This window comes from Mirounga leonina, unplaced genomic scaffold (assembly GCF_011800145.1).
Source record: "Mirounga leonina isolate KUSES-001 unplaced genomic scaffold, KU_Mleo_1.0 Mir_115, whole genome shotgun sequence".
NCBI classification, from domain to species: Eukaryota; Metazoa; Chordata; class Mammalia; order Carnivora; family Phocidae; genus Mirounga; species Mirounga leonina.
The window spans coordinates 89099159-89126140 of NW_023270268.1; the positions used below are offsets into that span (position 1 = coordinate 89099159).

At 39.0% G+C, this 26982-nt stretch overlaps 1 protein-coding gene and 1 long non-coding RNA gene across 2 annotated transcripts; both read right to left on the reverse strand.

Moving 5' to 3' along the window:
• Nucleotides 1-26982, reverse strand: LOC118007029 (protein mono-ADP-ribosyltransferase PARP15-like). Its single transcript, XM_035000024.1, has 4 exons — nucleotides 26766-26982; nucleotides 8668-8784; nucleotides 1711-1947; nucleotides 1-745 (listed from the first exon to the last, which is right to left on the reverse strand). The coding sequence occupies exons 1-4, from the start codon at nucleotides 26766-26768 to the stop codon at nucleotides 485-487; spliced, it is 618 nt and encodes a 205-aa protein (XP_034855915.1). The 5' UTR covers nucleotides 26769-26982; the 3' UTR covers nucleotides 1-484.
• LOC118007030 lies at nucleotides 10387-20370 on the reverse strand. The gene is made up of 3 exons (XR_004678253.1): nucleotides 19112-20370; nucleotides 18011-18246; nucleotides 10387-10946 (listed from the first exon to the last, which is right to left on the reverse strand). It is a non-coding gene; the product is annotated as an uncharacterized LOC118007030 (long non-coding RNA).

Genomic DNA, 26982 nt, shown 5'->3' on the forward strand with positions numbered 1-26982 from the left:
CAACCAGCTAAGGAGTGCATCTGTAGGAATGCTACTTTACAAGGGTGATGTAGCTGGCTCAGTTCTTAGTACATGTGCTTTGAGTGCCCTCTCTCCTACTGAATGCTGTAGTGCTATTTCTAGCTTTAGACCCTCATAAACTTGTGTAGACTGGCTGTCTTCTATCCAAAAAAACCCCCTAAATTCTTGAGGTTTCTCTTATTTGGTCTTTTCCCTATACACAGAGCCATGCCTTGGCTTTCATTCAGTCAGTGTTAAAATATCTGGGCCACTCTTAATGCCAATAACTTTCTGCTTCTTCCTAAGAATTTATTAAGTACAAATTTTCTTTTCTCTTGCTAAACTGTCTAGGAAGGACTGTATGAGTTATCAGTGTTATCTCGTAAAGTCATGACAACCCCCCATCAGCAACCAACACTTATGGACAGGGAAGTGAAAACATTATTATTTACAGATCCATAAAGACATCTGGTTGCACTTAGGTTCACTTGTCAGAATGATTAGAAGAGATATGTAACCATACCTGCTGGATTTCATCATCACCTGGATATGCCAGAAAGTGAACTTTTTGTAAGGTTTTCTGCCAGGCACTGCTACTGAAGTTGAACACTTCTGAAAGGATTAGTTCAGCAAAAATAGCTTTGGGAAACCTCAAATTTCCTGTTCCGATCATGGGAAATGTGATTGATGAAAAAGATAACTCTTCTACAGCTGTCAAACATTTCTTGATTATATTCGCCATGATCTGAAATGTACAAAATACATTTATATAAGTTAGGGCTTAAGCTGGTGGGAAACAGAAAGAGCTATGGCTCCAGCAACTGTGACTAGGTCTCCTTGGCTATTCTTGGCTTTGTCTGGGTCCAGGGAGTCAGAAAGGGAAAACAAGGGGGGGAGAGGACGTTCCAGAGAGATTCCAACTCATGCAGGAAGGAGGCTCCAATAGTATGGGAATGGCTACATAAACAGTGGTGTCTTATTGCAATCAAAAGCAATGTTTATGGACATTGGGTAAATGTTTATGTCAATTTTTAAAAAAGCAGGATTAAAACATGATTGAAAGGGAATCTTAACTAAGAAATAAGTATGTATAAAATTGACTTGAAGGGAATCAATAAAATGTTAACCAAATTTATCTCCAGGTGGCTGGATTATAATTTTTATTTTAGTGTTTCTACTTCCTGCATTTTCTTTAATATACATATGTTACTTTCATATTCTGAAAAAAAGAAAGTTGGGAGAAGAGGTGAGAAGTCATCAAAAGAAGAGCAATGACCCTTCATTCTTCACCACAGCTCTGGCTGCATCTCTTTGTTATACTGAAGGATCATTACACTAATTTTCAGATACCATTCCTGGAGAACCCCAAGAATTGTTACTACTTTTGAGGATCAATTATTCTGAAATAACTGGTAGCTTTGATGGACTGTTCATGGAATGTAATAAAGAATTCAACAAATAGACAAAGTTCAATCAATACTAAGGTTTCTCAGCCTCGGCCAGAAAAGTTTGTGTTGCAGGGGCTGATGTATGCTTTGTAGGATGCTTAGCAGCATCCCTGGCCTCCACTTCCTAGTTATCAGTAACTGTTGTAACAAGCCAAATTTCCCCTGGGGAATAAATTCACTTTGCTTGGGAACCACAGATCTCTACCATGCCAGAAGATTACCAAAGCTACCAATGAAGTAGAGAACTAAGGATTTTCCCTACCTGCTGAGAAGACCCTGCTCCATTATCCCATTCTGGTGCCACCACATGGAGGACAGCTTGGCAGCTCAGATTGTAGCCACTTGTCATGAATATGCTACCTACTTCCTCTTCTGTTCCCTGCCTGGTGGCATATAACTCTTCCTGGAGCTTTGGACCAGCTTTCTGCAAAAGAGCCTGAGATAGTGTTCCTCCTCCAAGTTGAAGATTCATGGGAACGGTGTTGACAATTACATCGGCCTTCAGGAAAACAGCAACATTTTGTTAGAGATTGAATCAATTAATAATTACTAAGCACCTATGACTTGCCAAGTATTGTGGGGTAATGCATAAGATATGTTTTGTCTATCATACTGACCTGTCAGCCCTACCCTCAAGGGGTTTACAATCTGTTCTTAGTACTTAGATACTATAATGAGTTGAGCTCTAAAACTTAGAAATTAAGGAAATACATCACCCATTACTGTCAAGTCAACATGTGATAAGTCAGGATAGGGCTATGAAAATGAGCAAACCAGAGACCACAGACAAAGAAGAGTCAGAATGAAAGGCAGAAGCAGAAAGAGAAAAATAGTGAGACAGATAGAGACAAAAACACAGACCTTTGAGAGAGACCTCTGAAAAGAGAAAGAGTTGCTTTTAGGCTGGCAGGGACTGAGAGTAATTGTTCTGACTTTATTAACATACCTAAAGAAAGAATGGGTCTGTCTGAAGGGGGTGGGGTCTGGTCAGTCCTGAAGACCTAGACAAAGGAAGGTCATTGAGGTGAAGGTAAGCAGTGTCCACTCAAGCCTGTCCAGGGGTATCAAGAATTCTCCAATGCCTGCTGAGGCCATCCCTTTGGTGAGATGGGGTCATGACCTGATGCCACTAGATATTAAATATTCAATTCGTCCAATTCCATTTATTCTGATTTCATATTCAAATTTGGAGGGGAGAATGCTTTGATCATGTGGATTTTGAGTATTCTGGTTCTTTGGGGAGCACTTCCTCATCATAAGTTAAAAGGTGCCTATGGCTTTGGGCCACATAACAGTTTCATTTCTCACCTCAATCTTTTTTTTAATTTAATTTAATTAAATTTAATTATGTTTTGTTAGTCACCATACAATACATCATTAGTTTTTGATGTAGTGATCCACGATTCATTGTTTTCGTATAACACCCAGTGCTCCATGCTGTACGTGCCCTCCTTAATACCCATCACCGGGCTAACCCATCCCCCACCCCCTCCCCTCTAAAACCCTCAGTTTGTTTCTCAGAGTCCATAGTCTCTCATGGTTCATCTTTCCCTCCGATTTCCCCCCCTTCACTTTTCCCTTCCTTCTCCTAATGTCCTCCATGCTATTCCTTATGTTCCACAAATAACTGAAACTATATGATAATTGACTTTCTCTGCTTGACTTATTTCACTTAGCATAATCTCCTCCAGTCCCATCCATGTTGATGTAGAAGTTGGGTATTCATCCTTTATGATGGCTGAGTAATATTCCATTGTATATATGGACCACATCTTCTTTATCCATTCATCTGTTGAAGGGCATCTGCGCTCTTCCCACAGTTTGGCTATTGCGGACATTTCTGCTATGAACATTGGGGTGCATATGGTTCTTCTTTTCACTACATCTGTGTCTTTGGGGTAAATACGCAGGAGTGCAATTGCTGGGTCATAGGGTAACTCTATTTTTAATTTTCTGAGGCACCTCCACACTGTTTTCCAAAGTGGCTGTACCAACTTGCATTCCCACCAACAGTGTAAGAGGGTTCCCCTTTCTCCACAACCTCTCCAACATTTGTTGTTTCTTGCCTTGTCAATTTTTGCCATTCTAACTGGTGTAAGGTGGTATCTCAATGTGGTTTTGATTTGAATTTCCCTGATGGCTAATGATGATGAACATTTTTTCATGTGTCTGTTAACCATTTGTATGTCTTCTTTGGAGAAGTGTCTGTTCATGTCTTCTGCCCATTTTTTGACTTGATTATTTGTTTTTTGGGTGTTGAGTTTGAGAAGTTCTTTATAGATCTTGGATACCAGCCCCTTATCTGTAGTGTCATTTGCAAATATCTTCTCCCATTCTGTGGGTTGCCTCTTTGTTTTGTTGACTATTTCCTTTGCTGTGCAGAAGCTTTTTATCTTGATGAAGTCCCAAAAGTTCAATTTTTGCTTTTGTTTCACTAGCCTTTGGAGATGTATCTTGAAAGGAGTTGCTGTGGCCGATGTCAAAGAGGTTACTGCCTATGTTCTCCTCTAGGATTTTGATGGATTCCTGTCTCACATTGAGGTCTTTCATCCATTTTGAGTTTATCTTTGTGCATGATGTTAGAGAATGGTCAAGTTTCATTCTTCTGTATATAGCTGTCCAATTTTCCCAGCACCATTTATTGAGGAGACTGTCTTTTTTCCATTGCATGTTTTTTCCTGCTTTGTCAAAGATTATTTGACCATAGAGTTGAGGGTCCATATCTGGGCTCTCTGTTCTGTTCCATTGGTCTATATGTCTGTTTTTGTGCCAGTACCATGCTGTCTCGGTGATCACAGCTTTGTAATATAGCTTGAAATCAGGCAACGTGATGCCCCCAGCTTTGTTTTTCTTTTTCAACATTTCCTTGGCGATTCAGGGTCTTTTCCGATTCCATACAAATTTTAGGATGGTCTGTTCCAGCATTTCAAAAAATGTCATTGGAATTTTGATGGGGATGGCATTGAAAGTATAGATTGCTCTGGGTAGCACAGACATTTTAACAATGTTTAGTCTTCTGATCCATGAGCATGGAATGTTTTTCCATCTTTTTGTGTCTTCTTCAATTTCTTTTTTTTTTTTTAAAGATTTTATTTATTTATTTGACAGAGAGAGACACAGCTAGAGAGTGAACACAGCAGGGGGAGTGGGAGAGGGAGAAGCAGGCTTCCCGCAGAGCAGGGAGCCCGATGCAGGGCTTGATCCCAGGACCCTGAGATCATGACCTGAGCCAAAGGCATGCTTAACGACTGAGCCACCCAGGTGCCCCAATGTCTCCTTCAATTTCTTTCATGAGTTCTGTAGTTCCTAGAGTATAGATCTTTACCTCTTTGGTTAGGTTTATTCCAAGATATCTTATGGTTTTTGGTGCTATTGTAAATGGAATCATTTCTCTTTCTACAGTTGCATTGTTAGTGTATAAGAAAGCAACTGATTTCTGTGCATTGATTTTGTATCCTGCCACATTACTGAATCGCTGTATGAGTTCTAATAATTTGGGGGTGAAGTCTTTTGGATTTTCCACATAAAGTATCATGTCATCTGCGAAGAGAGAGGGTTTGACTTCTTCTTTGCCAATCTGAATACTTTTTATTTCTTTTTGTTGTCTGATTGCTGTTGCTAGGACTTCTAGTACTATGTTGAACAACAGTGGTAAGAGTGGGTATCCTGGTCATGTTCCTGATCTTAAGGGAAACACTCTCAGCTTTTCCCCATTGAGGATGATATTCGCTGTGGGTTTTTCCTAGATGGATTTTATGAACTTAAGAAATGTTCCCTCTATCCCTATGCTCTGAAGAGTTTTAATCAGGAAAGGATGCTGTATTTTGTCAAATGCTTTTTCTGCATCAATTGAGAGAACCATATGGTTCTTCTCTCTCCTCTGATTAATGTGTTCTATCACATTGATTGATTAGCGAATGTTGAACCACCCTTGCATCCCTGGGATAAATCCCATTTGGTCTTGGTGGATGTATCGTTGGATCCTTTTAATGTATTGTTGGATCCTATTAGCTAGGATTTTGTCGAGAATTTTGGAATCCATATTCATCAGGGATATCGGTCTGAAATTCTCATTTTTGATGGGGTCTTTGCCTGGTTTGGGAATTAAGGTAATGCTGGTCTCATAGAATGAGTCTGGAAGCTTTCCTTCTGTTTCTGTTTTTTGAAACAGCTTCAGGAGGATAGGTATTATTTCTTTGAATGTTTGGTAGAATTCCCCAGGGAATCCATCAGGCCCTGGACTCTTGTTTTTTGGGAGGTTTTGATCACTGCTTCAATCTCATTACTGGTTATTGGTCTATTCAGGTTGTCAGTTTCTTCCTGTTTCAGTCTTAGGAGTTTACAGGCTTCCAGGAAGGCATCCATTTCTTCCAGGTTGCTCAATTTATTGGCATATAGTTGTTGATAATAATTTCTAATAATTGTTCCTATTTCCATGGTGTTAGTCGTGATCGCTCCCCTTTCATTCATAATTTTATTAATTTGGGTCCTTTCTCTTTTCTTTTGGATAAGTCTGGCCAGTGGTTTATCGGTCTTATTAATTCTTTCAAAGAACCAGCTTCTAGTTTCGTTGATCTGATCTACTGTGTTTCTGGTTTCTAATTCATTGATCTCTGCTCTAATCTTAATTATTTCTCTTCTAATGTGTGGCTTAGGCATCGTTTGTTGCTTTTTCTCTAGTTCTTTAAGGTGTAAAGTTAGTTGGTGAATTTGGGATTTTTCTGTTTTTTTGAGTGAAGCTTGGATGGCTATGTATTTCCCCCTTAGGACCACCTTTGCAGTATCCCATAGGTTTTGGACTGATGTGTTTTTGTTCTCATTGGTTTCCATGGGTCCTCCTCAATCTTATATGAGGTTAGTTAACATAAACTAATCTCAGGACCTGAGAAGCTCCCCACAGGGACAAAAGTCAGTGAGCTTGCCAAAAAACCAAGATCCAGCCCACCGTCACCACACTCCCTGCTTACTGATTCCTACACAGTTTGGGGAAGTAATATATTAACACGTAAAACAGTAAAATATTCTTAATGTTTAAATCAGTTGAAGATAATCAAAAGAAACTGTGTTAAAAATACAATTAGTAATTGCTATAGAAATTCAAAAAAGGCAGGAATCCTTTAAACTGGACTGGTTAGTAAAGTCTATGCAAAAAGGATAAGGGATGAAGCTGGGACAGGAAGAAAGAAGGCAGTAAGCATTCTGGGTGGGTGGATATTTAAGAAAACACAAAGAATTGAGAAAGGTCAGAAAGTAGTCCAATTTAGCTAATGGAGAGTGCTAACGGTGAGAGACAGGGCTGGAAAGAGATTTGGGGCCAGACGATGGAAGACTCTGAAAGCTCATACTTTTTTGGACTTTCTGCTACAGGCAGCAGGGAGCTTCTGATGAACATGCATCAAACAGCTATGGAGAGAACAGACTGGAGGGTGAGAGAGGTGACTGGGGGTGCTGAAGGACGAGTTGACTGTGGGAATGAAAAGGAAAGGGCATATACAAGAGAGAGTGTGCAAGGAGGCTGGGAAACTAGGTGGGATAAGGAAAGGAACTCAGAGAAGAAAGAGTTAGAGGACTCCAAAGTTTAAACAGCATCATCCAATGGTGAGAATAGGTATCCTGACTGAGTTGTCAAGAGTTTAATAATCAACTTAAGAGACTATGTGGTGAAAAGACCTGTTTCCTTGTCTATAAGATGAAGGTACAGAATATCTATCTCAACTAGATTGCAGCACTAATTGGGTCAGGTAAAACGTAGAGTAGTCTGTTGTAAGTGGCTAACAACGGTAGCTATCATTTTCTGAGTTTTTGCTATGTGCCAGGGAAGTGCTAAATGCTTTATGTGGATTATTTTATTTAAACCTCACAACACTAATATTGTCATCATCCATAATTATAGCTAAGGACACTGAGTCCAAGGGAGTTGTTGACTAAGATCAATGGCTGGCCAGTGGTAGAGTGGGATTTGAACCCTGCCAAAACTAGCTTTGTCATTGGTCTGCATAACCACTACACTATGTCTATTCCTAGACTGACAAAGAAACTTACTGTACTTCTATGTTACCTAGTTCTTTTCTGATCTGAGAATGCCCACCAAGCAATCTCATAATAGGCAGCTACAGAGCTTTTTTTTTTACCAGTAGCCATAGCAATTAGCTTCCTCATTGCAATTAAATAATTACAATTCTAGTTTTACAAATAAGTCTTTTGAGTTTGATTAGTGCCAGTTTAAGTCTGGGTAAAATTATAAGATTCACCTTTTCAACCTGAAGATCTGAGAACAAGGTCCTGAAACCATGTGACAAAGGAGTTTAAGGACTCTAGCTACTCTAGAGAACATGAGGAAAGTGGCTGCTGCCATCTCATTAGCTGCACAAAAGCAAAGAATATTTCCAGTGGCTCATAAGCCATGAGTCTCCAAATTTCTCAGAAGAATTCTCTTTCCATTAATCTTGAGTGTATGCCCTCTGAAGGTAAATAGCAAGTGTCAAAATGGTGGAAATTACAGAATTCTGAAGAAGAATCCGAATCAGTAATTCTCAGCCTTAGCAGCATATTAGAATCACCTGGAATTCTTAAAAAAAAACTACTGACCCCCCCCCCGACCACATACCTGACCAATTAAAATCAGAATTTCTAGGGGTGGGGTCTGGGCAGCTCTATTTTTGAAAGTTTCCCAGATGGTTCTGACATGCAGCCAGGATTGAGTATCGTGAATGTCAACTATAGATAGAATATAGGGCTTGCATCTCCTGCTAACTGGTGATTCCAAGGGGGCAAAGCAATAGGAGAAGAGGCAAGTAAAAGCCAAGCTGAGATTTTAGTACCTGCCTTGGTAATCTTTCTCCTTTCCCATTCTGCCTTTGTCTCAGAAAGTGCTCAGACAGAAGTGACAGGGTACTTTTGTGAAGGGTGATATTATAAAATGATGTGTATATCTCCTCCCCATAAATGATGATTGGAATAGAACTGGGTTGAAAGTAGGTCAAGATAAGTTATAGAGAAATAAAAGAGGTAGATGTGCACACCGGTGTTTGTGGTCAACCTGGATCTCTTCACATGAGAACATGTGGAATACAGGGGATGGTTAAGTATAGCCGTGCTTAAACTTCAGGTGGGTTTAACTCCTCAAATTTATAAGATCTTAACCTTTGACCTTAAATTACAGAACTGGTGAATTAGGCCCCATTGTTTCTTATCGGATTTACTAAATAGCACCACTTACTTGGAAATAGATAACATCTCCACTTATCAACACGAGGTTTAGACCTTCTCTGGTTTGGGTTGAGGCTATCACATTACTGTTGGAAAGATAATTTTTCCAGCTGACTTGGTCTGTTGACTGTGGAGAAAACAGTAAAAATAATGACCCAATGCTATCTGGAGATTTTTCTCATATAACTCTGAGAAATAACCTTAGATTCCACACCTCTCTAACTCAACTCATAATCCAACCCTAAGACTCAAAAACAAATAATTTACTATCACGATTTTTGAGCATCAGCTATATTTAACTCCAAATGCCAGTGAGCTCTTTTACTTATTCCCCCAAGAATTGTAGCTTAGCAGACCCTGTTCATACCCTCTGGCTCTTACTACGTAAGGGCATTCTGGTCATATTTCCAGCTGTATTTCTTTTCTTTTCTTTTCTTTTTTTGGGGGGAGGGGCAGAGGGAGAAGGAGAGAGAGAATCTTAAGCAGGCTCCACACTTACACTGAGCCCTACCTGGGTCTCAATCCCAGGACCCTGAGATCATGACCTGAGCTGAAATCAAGAGTCTGATGCTCAACCAACTGAGCCACCCAGGCGGCCCTCCCACTGTATTTCTTGTCCCAGGACTTTCTGTAGTGCCAAAGCCTGCTTCCCTTCAGGTGTAGCAGAGAGGAATTGCAGGTAAATTAAGCAGCCCTCCCACCCCCCTCAAGCCCTCATCCAATGATTGACAGGAGTTCGTGTAAAGCTCCCCAGCAACCTTGCCTCCCAGGTAGTACTCACTCTGAGTTTCCTTAGTGGGATTAAGCGGTAACGGATTTGATCACACACCCTATCAGTACCTTTTACTTCCCTATTTAAATCATTGGCACTTGAATCCTGTCTCAGGTTCTCTTCTGGGGGAACCCAAAGTAAGACATGGCCCTCAGTTCTCCATGATAATGCATTTGTAGTTTGACTATTACTCAGCCAAAGAATTTTAGAATTTAAAGGGTCACTAGAGATCATCTAGTACGGAAACTTCATTCTCCTGGAAAAAAAAAAAAACAAAAAAACTGTACAAAGAGATGAAACCACTCACTCAAAGTCAAAATATTAGCTGATGAAGGCACAATCTGTGAATCTGATCTTCACAGAATCTAGGAAGAGGTGTTGATCTACCTGACTGTATTCTCACACTTACCAATGGTAATAACATGGCGCACATCACCTCCCCATCCCTATATATCTCGTCATCCACACCTGTGACAGACATTAATTGGTACCAACACTCTTTTTCAATCAATCCAGATAGAGTTTCAGAAACTTGCTCAACACAAAGCTGCAGGCAATTGCTTGGTAAGTAACCCATGAGATTCTCTCTCTCCTTCTCCCTCTGCCCCTCCCCCCCAAAAAAGAAGTAACCCATGAAATGAAAGGTATTTTTCATGCCTGATCTAACTCAAAAAGGTTATGAATTTTCTTTCTTAAAACAATGTTAGAGAATTTTCCACACTCTACTTCCTATAACAAATAGAAAGCTCCAGAAGGACTGGGAGTGGGCTTCTTGAACAGTCCTTTTCCCTTGCTCAGGAATTTCATTCTTTATACTCTCCTGCATGTACTCTGGTATGTTTAGTGCAAGCATTATTAATGGCCTCCAACCCTGAGAATTCCTTGGGGTATAGACTTTTTCAAAGCATTGATGTGAAGAATAGAAAATCTAGAAGAACCAGCCACATTCTCTGTAAATTTTTTTTTTCCTTTTCAATGTTATGGTAGGTGTCTTTAATTGTAGTAAGTTCTATTCACATCCTCCAAACAACCTGTTATTATGACTATCTTCTTGAATATATCAGACTCAATCAAAATCTTATCATCCTTTATGCTCTTTTTTATGTCTTCCCATGCCGTTGGCTTCACATTCAATTTGGTGACTTGATATTTAGAAATGATAGGCAGAAGTTTTTAGAAATGTCCTCATTCCAGGTTTTGATGACATTGATCTTTGTTCTTCCTTGAGTTCAGTGGCCATGGATTTGAATGTTACCTCTAGCCCCTTACAGCTGACTCGGGGCCATGTTACCTCACAGTGACATATTCCCCTTTTATAATTTATCATTTCAATCAGGTGATGCTTCTTCTGCAAGATCTTCCATATGAGAGGATCCAGAGCCACCAGAAATGGTGCTGGCAACTTTCTCAGAGGCTTCTCCTTTCCATACAAGGCAATGCCGAAGTCATGTAATATGGAAACACAGAGATGGGTCTTTCACTGAAGACAGGCTCTTGGGCCAAGGAGGCGTCCACCACTAAAAAATAAAAAGCAAAAGGTAGGTATTCAGACAAAATCTTTGGCATAAAAAGAAATCCTGAAACTAATGAGAGTCTGAAATATAGTATGTCTACCTAAAATAGTACCACTGTCAGGCAGCTCAATGAAAGATGTGAATGAATGCAACGGAGCTAATCCTCACCTAATGGAATAAAGTTTACTTTGCAGTGAAGGTTTATACAATTAATCTGATTTTCCCATTGACATTCATTATAATATTGGAGAGGTAATTTTTTTCAAAAAAAAAAAAACTGGCTCTTAAAGATTCAATAAATACACACAATAATGCATAAGCAACTAAAAATGAACTGTTAGAAGTAAATACAATATTGGGGCACCTGGTTGGCTCAGTTGGTTGAGCGTCTGACTCTTGATTTCAGCTTAGGTCATGATCTCAGGGTGGTGAGATCAAGCCCCGCGTCAGGCTCGGGGCTCAGCAAGGAGTCTTCTTGAGATTCTTTCCCTCTGTCCCTCCCCCTGAGCGCACTCTCTCCTCTCTCTCTCTCAAAATAAATAAATCTTTTAAAAAAAGAAATACACTATGATTTTTTAAAGGAATAGTTATAATAGTCAAAAACATTAAAAACAATTAGATGCTATAACCAAAAAGAGTAATAAAATTAGCTCTGATTCCCTAGAAGCAGAGCCTGAGATGAGGATTCATGTGCAACTGAATTATTAAAGTTGTAGCCTCAGGAAAAACGTGTAGGAAATGAGAAATAAAGACAGAGAATGTGGTTTAAGTAAAACCTGGTTTCTGCCTGATCTTGCAAGGACTTTGGAGTATATAAATTCATCATAGTATTATCCCAAACTTGAAACAGGGAGCTGGGTTTTTGTACCTCCATACCAGTCCGTTATTTGTCTATGGGTGATCCTAGTTGGGTGAAGAATGTAAACTCCCAGGAACCTCCAGCCTCCAGACCTTTAGTCTCCCGAAGGCAATCCCTCTGGAGAAGGTTGTAAAAGTGTGAGTCCTTCACAGCAATACACATAGCAGCTGGATTATGAGTGAACCTGATAAGTAAAAGAGACTCCAGGACATCTGGAGAAGCACCAAAGGAAAGGAAAAGCACTAAGGGAGGTCCAAAGAGTAACTGCACAAGTTTGGGAGAAGGATAATGTGGCTTAGCAGCTAAGTCATATAAAAATATCTAAGGGATTTTGACTGATGCTAAACTCTGTATAAATCAACAGTGATGTAGCTGTATTTAAGAAGGGAAAAAAAAAAAAGGTCACCAAACGCTGGGAAGAACATGGAGCAACGGGAACTCTCATTCATTTGCTGGTGGGAATGCAACATGGTACGGCCACTTTGGAAGACAGTCTGGTAGCTTCTTACAAAACTAAGCATACTCTTACCATATGATTCAGCATTTGTGCTTTGTGGTATTTACCTAAATGAGTTGAACATTTATGTCCACACAAAACTTGCACGAGTGTTTATAGCAGCAATATAGCTTTATTCATAATTACCAAAACTTGGAAGCAACCAAGATGTCCTTCAATAAGTGAATGGATAAATAATGGACAGGATGCCTCCATAAAATATTATTCAGAGATAAAAGAAATGAGCTATCAAGCTACCAAAGACATGCAGGAAATATAATGCCTATGTTTTTTTGTTTTTTTTTAAGATTTTATTTATTTATTTGACAGAGAGAGACACAGCAAGAGAGCGGACACAAGCAGGGGGAGTGGGAGAGGGAGAAGCAGGCTTCCAACCGTGCAGGGAGCCTGACGTGGGGCTCGATCCCAGGACCCTGGGATCATGACCTGAGCCGAAGGCAGACGCTTAATGACTGAGCCACCCAGGCGCACCTATAATGCCTATGTTAAGCAAAGGAGCCCATCTGTAAGGGTACATATTATACAATTCCAACTACATGACATTTTGGAAAAGCCAAAACTGTGGGGATAGTAAAAACATCAGTGACTGCCTGCGGTTTGGAGGAAGGAGGGAGGAATGAGCAGGTGGAGCACGGGGGATTTTCAGGGCACTGAAATTATTCTGTATGAGACTGTCATTGAGGACACATGACATTGTGCATTTGTCAAAACCCAGAAAATCATCCAACACAGAGAGTGAACTCTAATATAATGGACTTTAGTTAATAATAATGTAGCAATACTTTTTCATCAATTGTAACAAAGGTACCACACTAATGCAAGATGTTAATATTAGGGAAAAAGCTGTTTGGGGGTAGAAGGAATTCTCCTTACTTTCTGCTCAGGTGTTCTGTAAACCTAAAACTGCTCTAAAAATGAAGTCCTTTCATTAAAAAAAAAAGGGTAGTAATGAGATTTGGGGCTATAATAAGAAAAACTTAGTAATGAGAATATGTATGGTGAATAATAACCCTATTCTACTTTTCACTGGTGAAAACAGGCAATGCCTGGGGTATTGTACTTTGTTCAAGGTGCGAAACTTTGCACAGGGATTATGAAAACTGGCTATGGTGTTCAGAAGAGAGAAACTGATGCTGTAAAAGGACTCAAAACCACATTACATGAGGACATATAAAAGGAACTGAATATATTTAACTTGCAGAAGTACAGATAATAGGTAGGATGGAAGGCAGGGAGCCACACATCATAGTTGTCCTTAAACATTTGAAGGACCATCTTATAAAGGACTTATTTCTACAACTCTAAAAGGAAGAACAAGGATAATAAGTAAAACATATTTGGGCTTCATACATTGCTATTTTTTTTTTTTTTTTTTTTTTTTGTGATTAGAACTGTCCCAAAGTGGAATGGATCAACTTGGGGGACAGTGAGTTTGCAGCCAAGCAGACTTAGTGGCCTGATCTTACATCTAAGCTAACTATTTTGCTTTTTTGTTGGGGGGCTGTGGGAGGGTTCTAAATGAAATTCACAAGCCTGTTTTCAAATGAATGTTACCCAGTAGAAATAGTTTATTACAGTACTTTTATGTCAGAAGTCATAACAAAATGAAGGACACTGAACTATCCAAACACCATTTAATAATAACACCTTACCCTGTAGCAGCTGAGACATATAGCTATCTAAAGCACAATTCATATCTAGTATTTCTCATCAAATTAGTAATGTGTTTTCCATTCTTTCCTACTTTGATAATTATAATAACTTTATTGACTGAATACCTGTTATGTGTCAGACAGTTCACAAATATTATCCTACTTTATCTTCACAGTGACTCTGTGAAGTTGATTTTATCTCGACTTTTTTAAATGAGGAAAGAGAATAAGGAAGTAATGTTACCATCGCTATCCAGCTAGTAAATTATAGAAGGATTTTAATATATACCTTTGGAGGTGCCTGGGTGGCTCAGTTGGTTAAGCATCTGACTCTTGATTTTGGCTCAGGTCATGATCTTGGGGTCATGAGATCGAGACCCATGCCAGGCTCCATGTTCAGCATGGAGTCTGCTTGAGAGTCTCTCCCTCTCTCTCTCTCTGCCCCTCTCCCCGCTCACTCAATCTCTCTCTCTCTCCCAAATAAATAAATAAATAAATAAATAAAATCTTTTGAAATATATATATATATATATATATATATGTATATACCTTCGGGATTTTTTTTTTAAGATTTTGTTTATTTATATTTATTTATTTATTTATTTATTTATTTATTTATTTATTTATTTAATTTGACAGAGACAGAGATAACGAGAGCAGGAACACAAGCAGGGGGAGTGGGAGAGGAAGAAGCAGACTCCCCACTGAGCAGGGAGCTTGATGTGGGGCTCGATCCCAGGACCCTGGGATCATGACCTGAGCTGAAGGCAGACGCTTAACCGACTAAGCCACCCAGGCGCCCCTGGGATTCTTTTTTTTTTTTTTAAGATTTTATTTATTTATTTGTCAGAAAGAGCGAGAGCACAAGCAGGGGGAGCAGCAGACAGAGGGAGAGGCAGGCTCCCCACTGAGCAGGGAGCCTGAGGCGGGACTCAATCCCAGGACCCTGAGATCATGACCCGAGCTGAAGGCAGACACTTAACCATCTAAGACACCCAGGTGCCCTACCTTTGGGATTCTAAAGGCCAGTGGTGCTCTATTTCTATATAGAAGGCTTAGGTGTGACAACCCAGCTAGAAGCAGGGGGTGATAAATGGAATTTGTCTTGAAGCTGTACTTTCTTAGACTGTGTAAGTAAGATGGCACCCAATGATCCCTATGTCCTGGTAATCATGCCTTCGAATAGTTTCCTTCCATATTGTATCAGAGATGGTCTCTGTGACCAACAGAATATGGCACGAGTGATGCTATATCCCTTCGGAGGCTAGATTACAAAAGGCACTGCCGCCCTCCCCACGCCCTCATCTAACTCAGTGGGGGCAGCCGGCTGCCATGTCACGAACAGCCATATGGAGAGGCCCTCGTGGCAAGGAACGGAGGCTGCTGGCAGCACTTATGTGAGTGAACTTAGAAGAAACTCTCCAGTCCTCAGCAAGCCTTCCAATCCCTGCAGCCCCAACGAACAGGTTGATAGAAACCTCATCACAGATCCTCAGCCAGAATCACCCAATTAAGCTGCCCCCAAATTCCTGGCCTTCAGAAAGTATGAGATAATACGTGCTTGCTATGTGAAGCCACGAAATTTGGTAGGCAGCAATAAAAAACTAACACAGATTGTATGCTTCTTCAGGATGGCTTGAAGGGGCAGGCTGGTGGAGATAGTGGGGATAAAGTTAAAACCCCTCTCCCCCACCCTTTGTGTCAAAGTCATTGCTGAAAGCCAACCTCTAATGACGATATCAGCAATATGAATTTTTAAGGGTCTTAAAAAATGAAAAACAAAAAATAAAACAAAACAAAACCCCTCAAAACCCAACCAAACAAAACCAAAACAGAATAGAAAATGGAATATATCAGTTCCTTAGCAAGAAATGCATGCTGTAGCAAAACTTTTTTTTTCCAAATTGCAACAAATGTTTTTGTTTGCAAAGCAGATATGGGTTGGGATATAAAATATATAAATATTTTTAGGGTGCATTGTGGTTTACGAAAAGTTTGTAAACTGTTGCACTACGCTCCGTATCACTCTGCTTCCCCTGCTGGCTACTTTAGCTCACAATGGCTGGAGTGCAGATTGAGGCTCTCAGATAACCCAACCCGTACATGTTATCTCCAGAGACATTGAATATGCTTAGATATTAACCACTTACCAGAGTATACCCATAAAAAACTGTTAAAAAAAAAAAAAAAGCTCAGGGCGCCTGGGTGGCTCAGTCGTTAAGCGTCTGCCTTTGGCTCAGGTCATGATCCCAGGGTCCTGGGATCGAGCCCTGCATTGGGCTCCCTGCTCGGCGGGAAGCCTGCTTATCCCTCTCCTGCTCCCCCTGCTTGTGTTCCCTCTCTCGCTGTGTCTCTCTCTGTCAAATAAATAAATAAAATCTTAAAAAAAAAAAAAGCTCTTTAGATGTCAACACTAGCATTAAGGACTAGGTGACAAGTATGTGAATGAGATGGGACCTTCAGATTTTGCAAATTTGGGAGGTTGGAATGAGTCCTAAGGATACAGTTTTAAACGTAGAAGTCGGCTAAGTGATGGATACTGAACGTTTGTCTTCTCACAAAGTACCAATTAAAAATGTCCAGTGGTATCAATTCCTTGCTGTACGAAGAATCAGATATTATTTCAGTCTGGTCCTAAGACTATTAGCTTCTTAAACCACTACTGAAAGTTGAGCTCCTTTTCTCTCCAGAGAGCATCTCAATTTCTGGCTTTCCTGACTGACTGGTTTCCTTCGAAGCTATGTGAGGAAGACCCTAATTTCTGCTTCTCTTCTCTTGACCTCATTCATTCCCTAACCCCCCACCAGTCTTCTATCCCCACCTATAGTTTCAGGGATGCTTTTTGGCTTCATCAACTCTTCTTAAGGATCATAGTTGGGAGGGGACGTGCAGGTGATGTATGGCCATTAAAAATGATATTTATTTGGTATTTATTTATATTATCTAAAATATAAACTATTTTGTGGCATAGGTTTTTTGGAGATTGTTACCACCCTTAAAGTGGTTCATTTAATTTTCTAAATTCTCATTGTACTCTTTGAGAAGTGACGATTCTGAATACATATTGAAGGTAGAGTGAATAGGGTTTCCTAAAGGATTGGGTATAGGATATGAGAGACTCCCAGGTTTTGGCCTCAGCAACTAGGAGGATGGAGTCCTCAGCAACTGACATGGGAAAGTCTGTGGATAATGCAGATTGGTGGCATAGGGTGAGGAGGATGGGGAGTTTTGTATTGGACATGTTGTCTTTATGTCATACTTTTAGACAATCAGGTGAAGAAGTCTAGTGGGCAATGAGTGTAGACATTGGAGTTCATGAGAAAGTCTTGACTGCAAATATGAATTGGGAGTCACGGATACAGAGACAGTATTTAAAGCCCCTAGAGCACCAAGGAACTGAGTGAAGATAAAAAGGAGAAAAGAACTGAGCTCTACCTTAAAAGTTGAAGAAGAGAAGGTAAATGAGGAAAGAATGGGAATGAGCAGCTACTGAGGTAGAAAAAAAAACAAAGTGTGGCATCCTAGCAGCAAGTGAAGAAAGGCATTTGGAAGGAGACATTGATCATTGAATCAAATGCTACTAAGAGATCAAGTAAAATGAGGACTGCAAAGTGGCTAGTGAGTTTAGCAACACAAAGATCATTGGTGATCTTGACAAGAGCAATTTTGGTGGACTGATGGGGGCAAAAACCTCTTCCAGAATGGATTTAAGAAAGAGTAAGAGGAGAGGAAATGGTATGTTTGAGACAAATTCAATTGAGAAATTTTCCTGCAAAGGGAAACAAAGAAATGAAGCAGTAACTACAGAGAAATTGAGGTCAAGAGAAGTTTTGCTGTCTGTTTTTTTGTTACTGCACAAAAAACAATTCTTCTGGCTACATCTTCACAGAGACCTGTTCAAAGCCTTGAGTTAATTCATGGCATATTCCAGTAAGAATGGGTGGCTTTGATGGATTTCCTAATCATTTGTGTGGCCTCTAATTTGACTTCATTTGTGCATGAAATGGTTAAAGATCAAGAAAGAAGAGAAATTGATTACCTTTGTAGTCAGAAAACTCAACCAGGGCTGAACTCTTCTCTGGGAAAAGCTGCACATTGGTTACTCCTTCTCTTCCATTTGTGGGGTTCTCAAAGAAAGTTGTTACATAACTCTTATCAACACGAGGTGGCAGATTTTCAACCCTGATGGTTCTTGTCAGTTCCAGAAGTCTTGGGAAAATCTGAAGTTGCTGAACTCTATTGTGTCCGACAAAAACATAACAGATGTCCTGACATCTACAAATAAAAATCAGTTTGTTGGTACTATAATTTCATTTCATAGCAAAAGAAAACAGATTTGAAAGAGTAATTTGATTTAGAGGCTGTAACTAAGAATTAAAATTTAGATACTATATTTCTACATAAATTTAAATTTCACAGTGTCAACTTCAACCTATCCCACATTGCTTACTGTGAGTGCATGAGTGCACAGCTATCATTAACAGTGGCCTCCACTTAAGACCATTTTGGGAACATAGATCAATAGCTACCTTTCTAGATGAAATCAAGTATGTGCAGTCACTTTGTAAGCTGATAATAATAATGATGATGATTATAATACAATATTGTTTCCTAAATCTAATTTCTCTCTCCCCCACCCCCGCCTTACTTCACCATATCTTGGTCTCTATTTGGACATATCATTGTCATAAAAATAAACTCCTATAACTATTAAGCTCATGGGATTTGAGGGCACATTCACAATGGTTAAGAAAATACACTCAGAAGTCAGAATGTCTAATTTGGAATTCTGATTCAAATACTTACTAGCTGTGTGACTGTGACCAAGTCATTTAATTTTCTTGAAACCTGGATTTCTTCATCTGTAAAATGGGGATAATAATGTACCTATCTCATAGTGCTACATGTTTTGAGATGAAGTAAGTAAAAACTCAGCACAGTGCTTAGCATAGAGCAAGGCGCTTGATAAATGCTAGGTATTAGTAGTACCAGAAGGAATAATACACAATCCCTTGGCAATTATCTTACGGGAGTTAGAGCACAACTTTTAAACAAAACCCACTGTGGGATGCCTGGAATCTCAAAGTAGGATACAACCACAATTTGCAAATGAAAGGTTAAAAGGTATTGTCTGTCTTACCAGTATTTTTGGAGAAAAGTCATGACAGCAACTTTAATATTGGGTATTACTTCCACTCTGAAGTCACCATTGGCTTCTGACAGGCCACTAATCGACTCCATAAGCAAGGAGAGCACATTCTCCGTCATGGTGTCTTGGATATTGTGAAATGCAACCAAAAGGGAAACTTGTGAAGGGTCTTTTGAAAATTCACTTATGTCATCCACTTCCAGTTCATCTGTTTTATCCACTCTTCTGAAAAGCATTACTTTTGTACTGAGGTCTTCCAACTTAGCAATTTTGAGAGAGACAGAAACACTTAAGATGTTAGTTTTTACATCTGATTTGAGATTTGAAAGGATTTGGCCTTTATATTACTTTCCGATGTTTAAATGCTTTGGAAGAAAATAGATTTCACTCATTGCCTTGTTAAAAAAAAAAGACAGTAATTCTGGCTAAATGACTGCATAAAGTTAACCCTTATTCTTTGTTAAGTCAGATTTACTCACCAAATCACAGGGAAAAAAATAACAAACATGACAATAAATAATGATGTTCTTCCACTGACATAAATTACTAGAGCTACAACTCATTACTGAAAAGAAAGAAGTTTTTATTACTGCAAAATGAAAGGGCAATCTATAGATAACCAAAATAAAAAATGCTGCACATTCACAAAGAAGACTGGGTATGGGGTAGCCATTTATGGGGAGGGCAGAGATTATTACTTTCATTTTTCATTGTTCTTAACACTTGAAAGAGAAATAAAGGAACTTTTAGCACAATAAAGAGGCTTACTCTGAACTCAGAAGAGTAGTGAAAAAACAAAATAAAACAAAAACTAAAAATGTTCTCTGTTGCCACTTCTATTTGATATATTTTTCAAAATTCTTCCTGGCCATCAAAATAAGGTGGCAAAAAGAAATGACGATAAATATAGCAATGGAAAAGATACCAAAACCAATCATTTTTTACAAATACTACAGCCACATATTGTGAAAGATTTTAAAATCATCAACACCATCAACAAAGTGAAAAGACAACCCACAGAATGGGCGAAAGGATTTGCAAATCATAGTTGATAAAGGACTTGTATCTGGAATATATAAAGAACTCTTACAACTCAACAATAAAAAAAGCAAATAATCGAGTTTAAAAATAGGCAAAGGATTTGAATAGACACCTCTCCAAGGATGATATACACATGGCCAATAAGGACATAATAAAATGTTGAACATCCTTAGTCATTAAGAGAATGAAAATCAAAACCACTTCACAACTACTAGAATAACTAAAATTTTAAAAGATGGACAATAACAAGTGTTGACAAGGATGTGGAGAAATTGGAACCCTCATATCTTGCTGGTGGGACTGTAACACGGTACAACCACTTAGGAAAACAGTTTTGCAATTCCTCAAAAAGTTAGAGTTACCATATGACCCACATGTTTTTACACCCAGATAGGAATATACCCAAGTGACATGAAACATATGTCCACATAAAAACTTGTTCACAAATGCTACGGGCAGAATGTTTGTGTGCCCCCAAAATTCAGATGTTAAAGTCCTAATCCTCAATGTGATTGATGGTATTTGGAGATGGGGTCAGATGGGAAGTAATTAGGTTTAGATGAGGTCATGAAAGTGAAACCACCATGAAAGAATTCGTGTCCTTATAAGAAGATGAAAAGACCAGAGCTCTCTGCCAAGTGAGAAAATAGCAAGAGGGGTCATCTGCAAATCAGGAAGAGGGTCCTCACCAAGAACTCCTGACCTCATACTTGCAGCCTCCAGACTATGAGAAATCAGTGTTGTTTAAGCCACCCAGTCTATGGTATTTTTTCTAGCAGCCCAAGTTGCCTGAGACAACAAATGTTCATAGCAGCATTATTCACAATAGTCAAAAAGTAAAAATAACCAAATGTCCGTCAGATGACGAATAGATAAATAAAAAGTTGTATATCCATACAATGGAATATTATCTGGCAATAAAAAGTAGCAAAGTTTTGATATATTCATCAACAGTAAGGAAGCTTGAAAACATGCTAAGTGAAAGAAGTCAGTGGCAAAAGGCCACATACTATATGATCTTATTTATATGAAATGTCCAAAATACATAAATTCACAAAGACTAAAGTATATTAGTGGTTACCACGATCTATGGGGAGGAGGGAAATGGGAGTGACTGCAAATGCACTTCAGAGTTTCTTTGGGGTGATGAAAATTTCTAACAATAGATAGTGGTGAACACTGTGAATATACTAAAACCATTGAATTGTACACCTTTAAAGAGTGAATTTTACAGCATGTAAGTTATATCTCAAAACTGTTATTAAAAAACAAGAATCAGGGGCGCCTGGGTGGCTCAGTCGTTAAGCGTCTGCCTTCGGCTCAGGTCATGATCCCAGGGTCCTGGGATTGAGCCCCACATCGGGCTCCCTGCTCTGCGGGAAGCCTGCTTCTCCCTCTCCCACTCCCCCTGCTTGTGTTCCCTCTCTCGCTGTGTCTCTCTCTGTCAAATAAATAAAATCTTAAAAAAAAAAAAACAAGAATCAATAAATCAATTCTTAGAGAAAATGTAGATAAGGATATATGAGATCACTTTAAGAGAATTATTAATGGTGAAAATAAAGTCTTGATATTCTCTGCACTTGCATAAATACATTACAAGTGATAATACTCTCCAAGTTATAGATATAATATATAAAATCTCTTAATTCAAGTCCAGTTAAGATACCAATATGGTAATTTATAAAATTTGACAAAATGAAAGTAAAATGTATTTTAAAAAATAAGACAATACCTGGGCAGAAGACATGAACAGACATTTTTCCAAAGAAGGCATCCAAATGGCCAACAGACACATGAAAAAGTGCTCAACATCACTCAGCATCAGGGAAATCCAAATCAAAACCTCAATGAGATATCACCTCACACCAGTCAGAATGGCTAAAATTAACAATTCAGGAAACGACAGATGTTGGCGAGGATGCGGAGAAAGGAGAACCCTCCTACACTGTTGGTGGGAATGCAAGCTGGTGCAGCCACTCTGGAGAACAGTATGGAGGTTCCTCAAAAAGTTGAAAATAGAGCTACCCTACGACCCAGCAAATGCACTACTGGGTATTTACCCCAAAGATACAAATGTAGCGATCCAAAGGGGTACATGCACCCCAATGTTCATAGCAGCAATGTCCACAATAGCCAAACTTTGGAAAGAGCCAAGATGTCCATCAACAGATGAATGGATAAAGAAGATGTGGTATATATACACAATGGAATATTATGCAGCCATCAAAAAACACGAAATCTTGCCATTTGCAACGACGTGGATAGAACTAGAGGATATTATGCTAAACGAAGTAAGTCAATGAGAGAAAGACAAGTATCATATGATCTCACTGATATGAGGAATTCTTAATCTCAGGAAACAAACCGAGGGTTGCTGGAGTGGTGGGGGGTGGGAGGGATGGGTGGCTGGGTGATAGACATTGGGGAGGGTATGTGCTATGGTGAGCACTGTGAATTGTATAAGACTGATGAATCACAGACCTGTACCTCTGAAAAAAAGAATACATTACATGTTAAAAAAAAAAAAAAGGAAAGAAGATAGTAGGAAGGGAAAAATGAAGCAGGGGGGGAATCGGAGTGGGAGATGAACCATGAGAGACGATGGACTCTGAGACATAAACTGAGGGTTTTAGAGGGGAGGGAGGTGGGGGGATGGGTTAGCCCGGTGATGGGTATTAAGGAGGGCATGTACTGAATGGAGCACTGGGTGTTATTTGCAAACAATGAATCATGGAACACTACATCAAAAAGGAGTGATGTAATGTATGGTGACATAACATAATAAAATTAAAAACAAAACCAAGACAATACCAAATGAAATGCACTTTCACACTTTAAAATGCATCTTTTCACAGACTGGAAGAAAATATTTGCAAAAGACATAACTGATAAAAAAAACTGTTATCCAAAAATATAAAGAACTCTTACAATTTAACAATAAGAAAGCAACCTGGGGCACCTGGGTGGCTTAGTCGGTGAAGCGTCTGCCTTCGGCCCAGGTCATGATCCCAGGGTCCTAGGATCAAGTCCATATTGCACTCCCTGCTTAGCAGGGAGTCTGCTTCACCCTCTCCCTCTGCTCCTCCCCCCTGCTCATGCTCTCTCTCTCTCACGCTCTCTCTCTCTCAAATAAATAAATAAAATCTTAAAAAAAAAGAAAACAGCCTGATTTTAAAATGGGCAAAAGACCTCAACAGACACCTCACCAAAGAATATATACAGATGGCAAATGAATATATGAAAAGATGCTCAATATCTTACGTCATTAGGGATATGTAAATTAGAATAACGATGAGATACCACTACACACCTAGTGGAATGGTGATAATACCAAACGCGGGCAAGGGATGTGGAACAACAGGAACTCTCATGTATAGCTGGTGGGAATGAAAATGGTGTTCACTTTGCAAGACAGTTTGATAGTTTCTTATAAAACTAACATATTCTTCCCATACAATCCAGCAATCATGCTGCTTAAAGAGTTAAAAATTTATGTCTATACAAAAACCTACACATGGATGATTATAGCAGCTTTATTCATAATTGCCAAAATTTGGAGGCAACTAAGATGTTCTACAATAGGTAAATGGATAAATATATGGTACATTCAGACAATGGAATATTGTTCAGTGCTAAAAATAAATGAGCTCTCAAGCCTAAAAAAATGTGGAGGAAACAAATGCATATTACTAAGTGAAACAAGCCAATCTGAAAAGGCTAATAACATATGATTCCAACTATATAACATTTGGAGGCAAAACTATGGAGACAGTAAAAAGATCAGTGGGTGCCAAGAATTAGAGGAAAGGGAAGGATGAACAGCAGAGCACAGAGGATTTCTAGGGCAGTGAACCTATTTTGTATGATACTATAATGGTGGATGTATGTTATTAAACATTTGTCAAAACTCAATAGAATGTACAACACCAGGATCAAGCTCTAATGTAAACTATGAACTTTGATAATAATGTGTCGATGTAGATTCACCAGTTGTAACAAATGCACCACTCTGGTGTGAGATATTGATAATGGGGGAGTTAGGGGCGGAGCAGGTGGTATATGGGAACTTTCTGTATCCTCCACCCAATTTTTTTTAATGCATCATTAAGCAGTAATTATAAAGCTAAATAGTTCTAAATTAAGAATAGATGATATGACAGGAGGTACAATAGAAATTTCAGATATAAACCTTAATCTATCAAAAAGCTTAACATGAAGTATTAAGAGGAATAAGAAAGTAAAGAGATGAATCATAATTTAATAAATATTGTTGGGATATTAGTTTTCATTATGAAGAAAATTAGATATAAATTCATATGTCATAATCAACAACTAACTACAATAATATTAGCCCCCAATGGGTTAAAAATGTTAATTTTAAACACTCCAAATGTAGGGACACCTGGGTGGCTCAGCGGTTCACCCAACTCTTGATTTTGGCTCAGGTCATGATTTCAGGGTTGTGAGATTGAGCCCCATGTGGGGCTCTGCTGAACTTGGAGCCTGCTTAAGATTCTCTCTTTTCCTCTCCCTCTACCCCTCCCCAACTGCTCATGATCTCTTGCTCTCTTAAAAAAAAACACTCCAAAAGTAATAGATTAAAAGTTCTATATTTATATATTTCTATAAATCTATATAATATGTAATATTATAAATTTCAATATATCACTATAGATTCTATATTTATATATTTATACATGTTTATAAATATAAGAACTTTTATTCTACTTCTTCTGAAATGATAAACAGATTCATCGAGGGGAATTAACAATCCTAAATATATATACACCTAACAACAGACTTTCAAAACATACAAAGCCCAAATGGATAGAACTTCAAGGAGAAATAAGTCTACAATTATACTTGGGGATTTCAGCATCCTTTCTCAGTAATTGATAGTTCAACTAGTCATAACATCAGTAAGGATATGAGGACTTGAACAACACTTTCAATCAACTTAATCTAATGGATGCTGATAGAACACTTCACCCAACAACAGAACACACTTTGAACTGTCCATGGGAATGTATTTATCAAGATAGACCATATTCTGTCCAGAAAACAAATCTCAACTTATAAATTTAAAAGGATTCAAATAACACAAAGCATGTTCTCCAATCACTGTGGAATTAAATTAGAAAGCAACAGCAAATTAGCAATAGGTCTAACTACATGGATGAAACTCAACTGCATTATGCTAAGTGAAAGAAGCAAGGCTCAAAAGACCATGTGCTGCATGGTTCCACTTCTATGACATTCTGGAACTATAGGGACCAAAATTTGACCAGTATTTGCCAGGGACGCACCTTGAGTGAAGAGGTTGATTACAAAGGAACCAGTGGGAATTTGGGGGGGGGGGTTGATGAAACTTTTTAATATCTTTATCTCTTTTATCTCTTGTGGTTGTTACAAGATTGTATTCATCTGTCAAAACTCACAGAACTGTACATTAAAAAGTATGAATTTGCTGTATGTAAATTATACCTTAATTTTTAAAATGAAAGGAAGTCAACAGCATTCATATACACAAAGAGAAGATACAGTGAATGAAAAACCTCATGTACAATAGAAAAAAAAAAGATAAAATGTTTAGAAACAAACTTAACAAGAAAATATTCTATGTAAGAAAACTATAAACACTCTTTAAAGACACAAAAGTAAACCAGAACAAAGAAATGGCATCCTTTGTTCTTGGTTAGAACATCTCAACACCATCTCAAGATGTCAGCTGTCTGTAATTTATAAGTTTAATGCAAATCCAATACAAATCCCAATGGGAGCTTTTTTTTTTGCCACTGATCATAAATCAGAAGTCAATCCTAAAGTTCCTAAGTAAAGATAAGCACAAAAGAATAGCTAGGAAAACAGCGGGAAGGAAGAGTTGTTAGGGGAACTAGCCCTGACATTAGAATATATAACAGAGCCTCTCTGCAACAGATGAATAAACATGTCAATGGAATAGAAGTTCTAGAAACAGTCAAAATACATATAAAAATCTAGTATATGATAAAGGTGGTATCTCAAGTTACTAAGGCAGTACTAATCTTTTTAATAAATGGTGTTGGGACAACTGGATACCCATTTGGAAAAAAGACAAAATTTGATCCATTCCTCAAACCATAAACAAGAATAAACTCAAAATGTATCAAAGATCTAAATGTAAAAAATAAAGCATTACAAATAAATGGATGACTATAACCTGGGTGATGGGGAAAGCTTTTAAAATATGACCAAAATTCCAAATGCAAGAAAATTAAAAAATTGGTAAATTTTACTATAAAAATAAAAACCGTTTGCATGGGGCAAAAGCCACCACCAGCAAGCTCAGAAGACAAATGACAAACTGAAAGGAAACAGCCATAACATATATCACAGATGAAAGATGACGATCTCTAATTTATAAGGCACTTGTAAAAACTGCGGGGAAAGGGACCAAAGATTCCATGGAAAACGATGCCCCGCACTCTACTCTCTTCCCGGACAAGTCAGGGTGGTAAGCTCCACCCCAGGGAGAGGGGGTTCGAGGCCCGTGAGGTCTCCGTGGGCTCCCCGTGCTGCAAAGTCCCGCGCCGCCCTCCGCACTCCCGCCCCTGGCGCCCCTCACCATCCTCCCGGAGGAAGGGCGCCAGCCAGCGGGGCGGGCTGCCGGGCTGCGGCCGACCTCACGCTCTTGGCCTCCCGATCTCCTGCGCTCCGTGCACACAGGCGCAAGTTCGTGCCCAAGTTCTTCCGACGTCTGGGGCTCTGGGCCCGGGGGAGCAGGGTGCAGCCCTCCCCAGTTCCGCACCTCCACTCACGCGGCCCCGGCCCCACCCAACGGG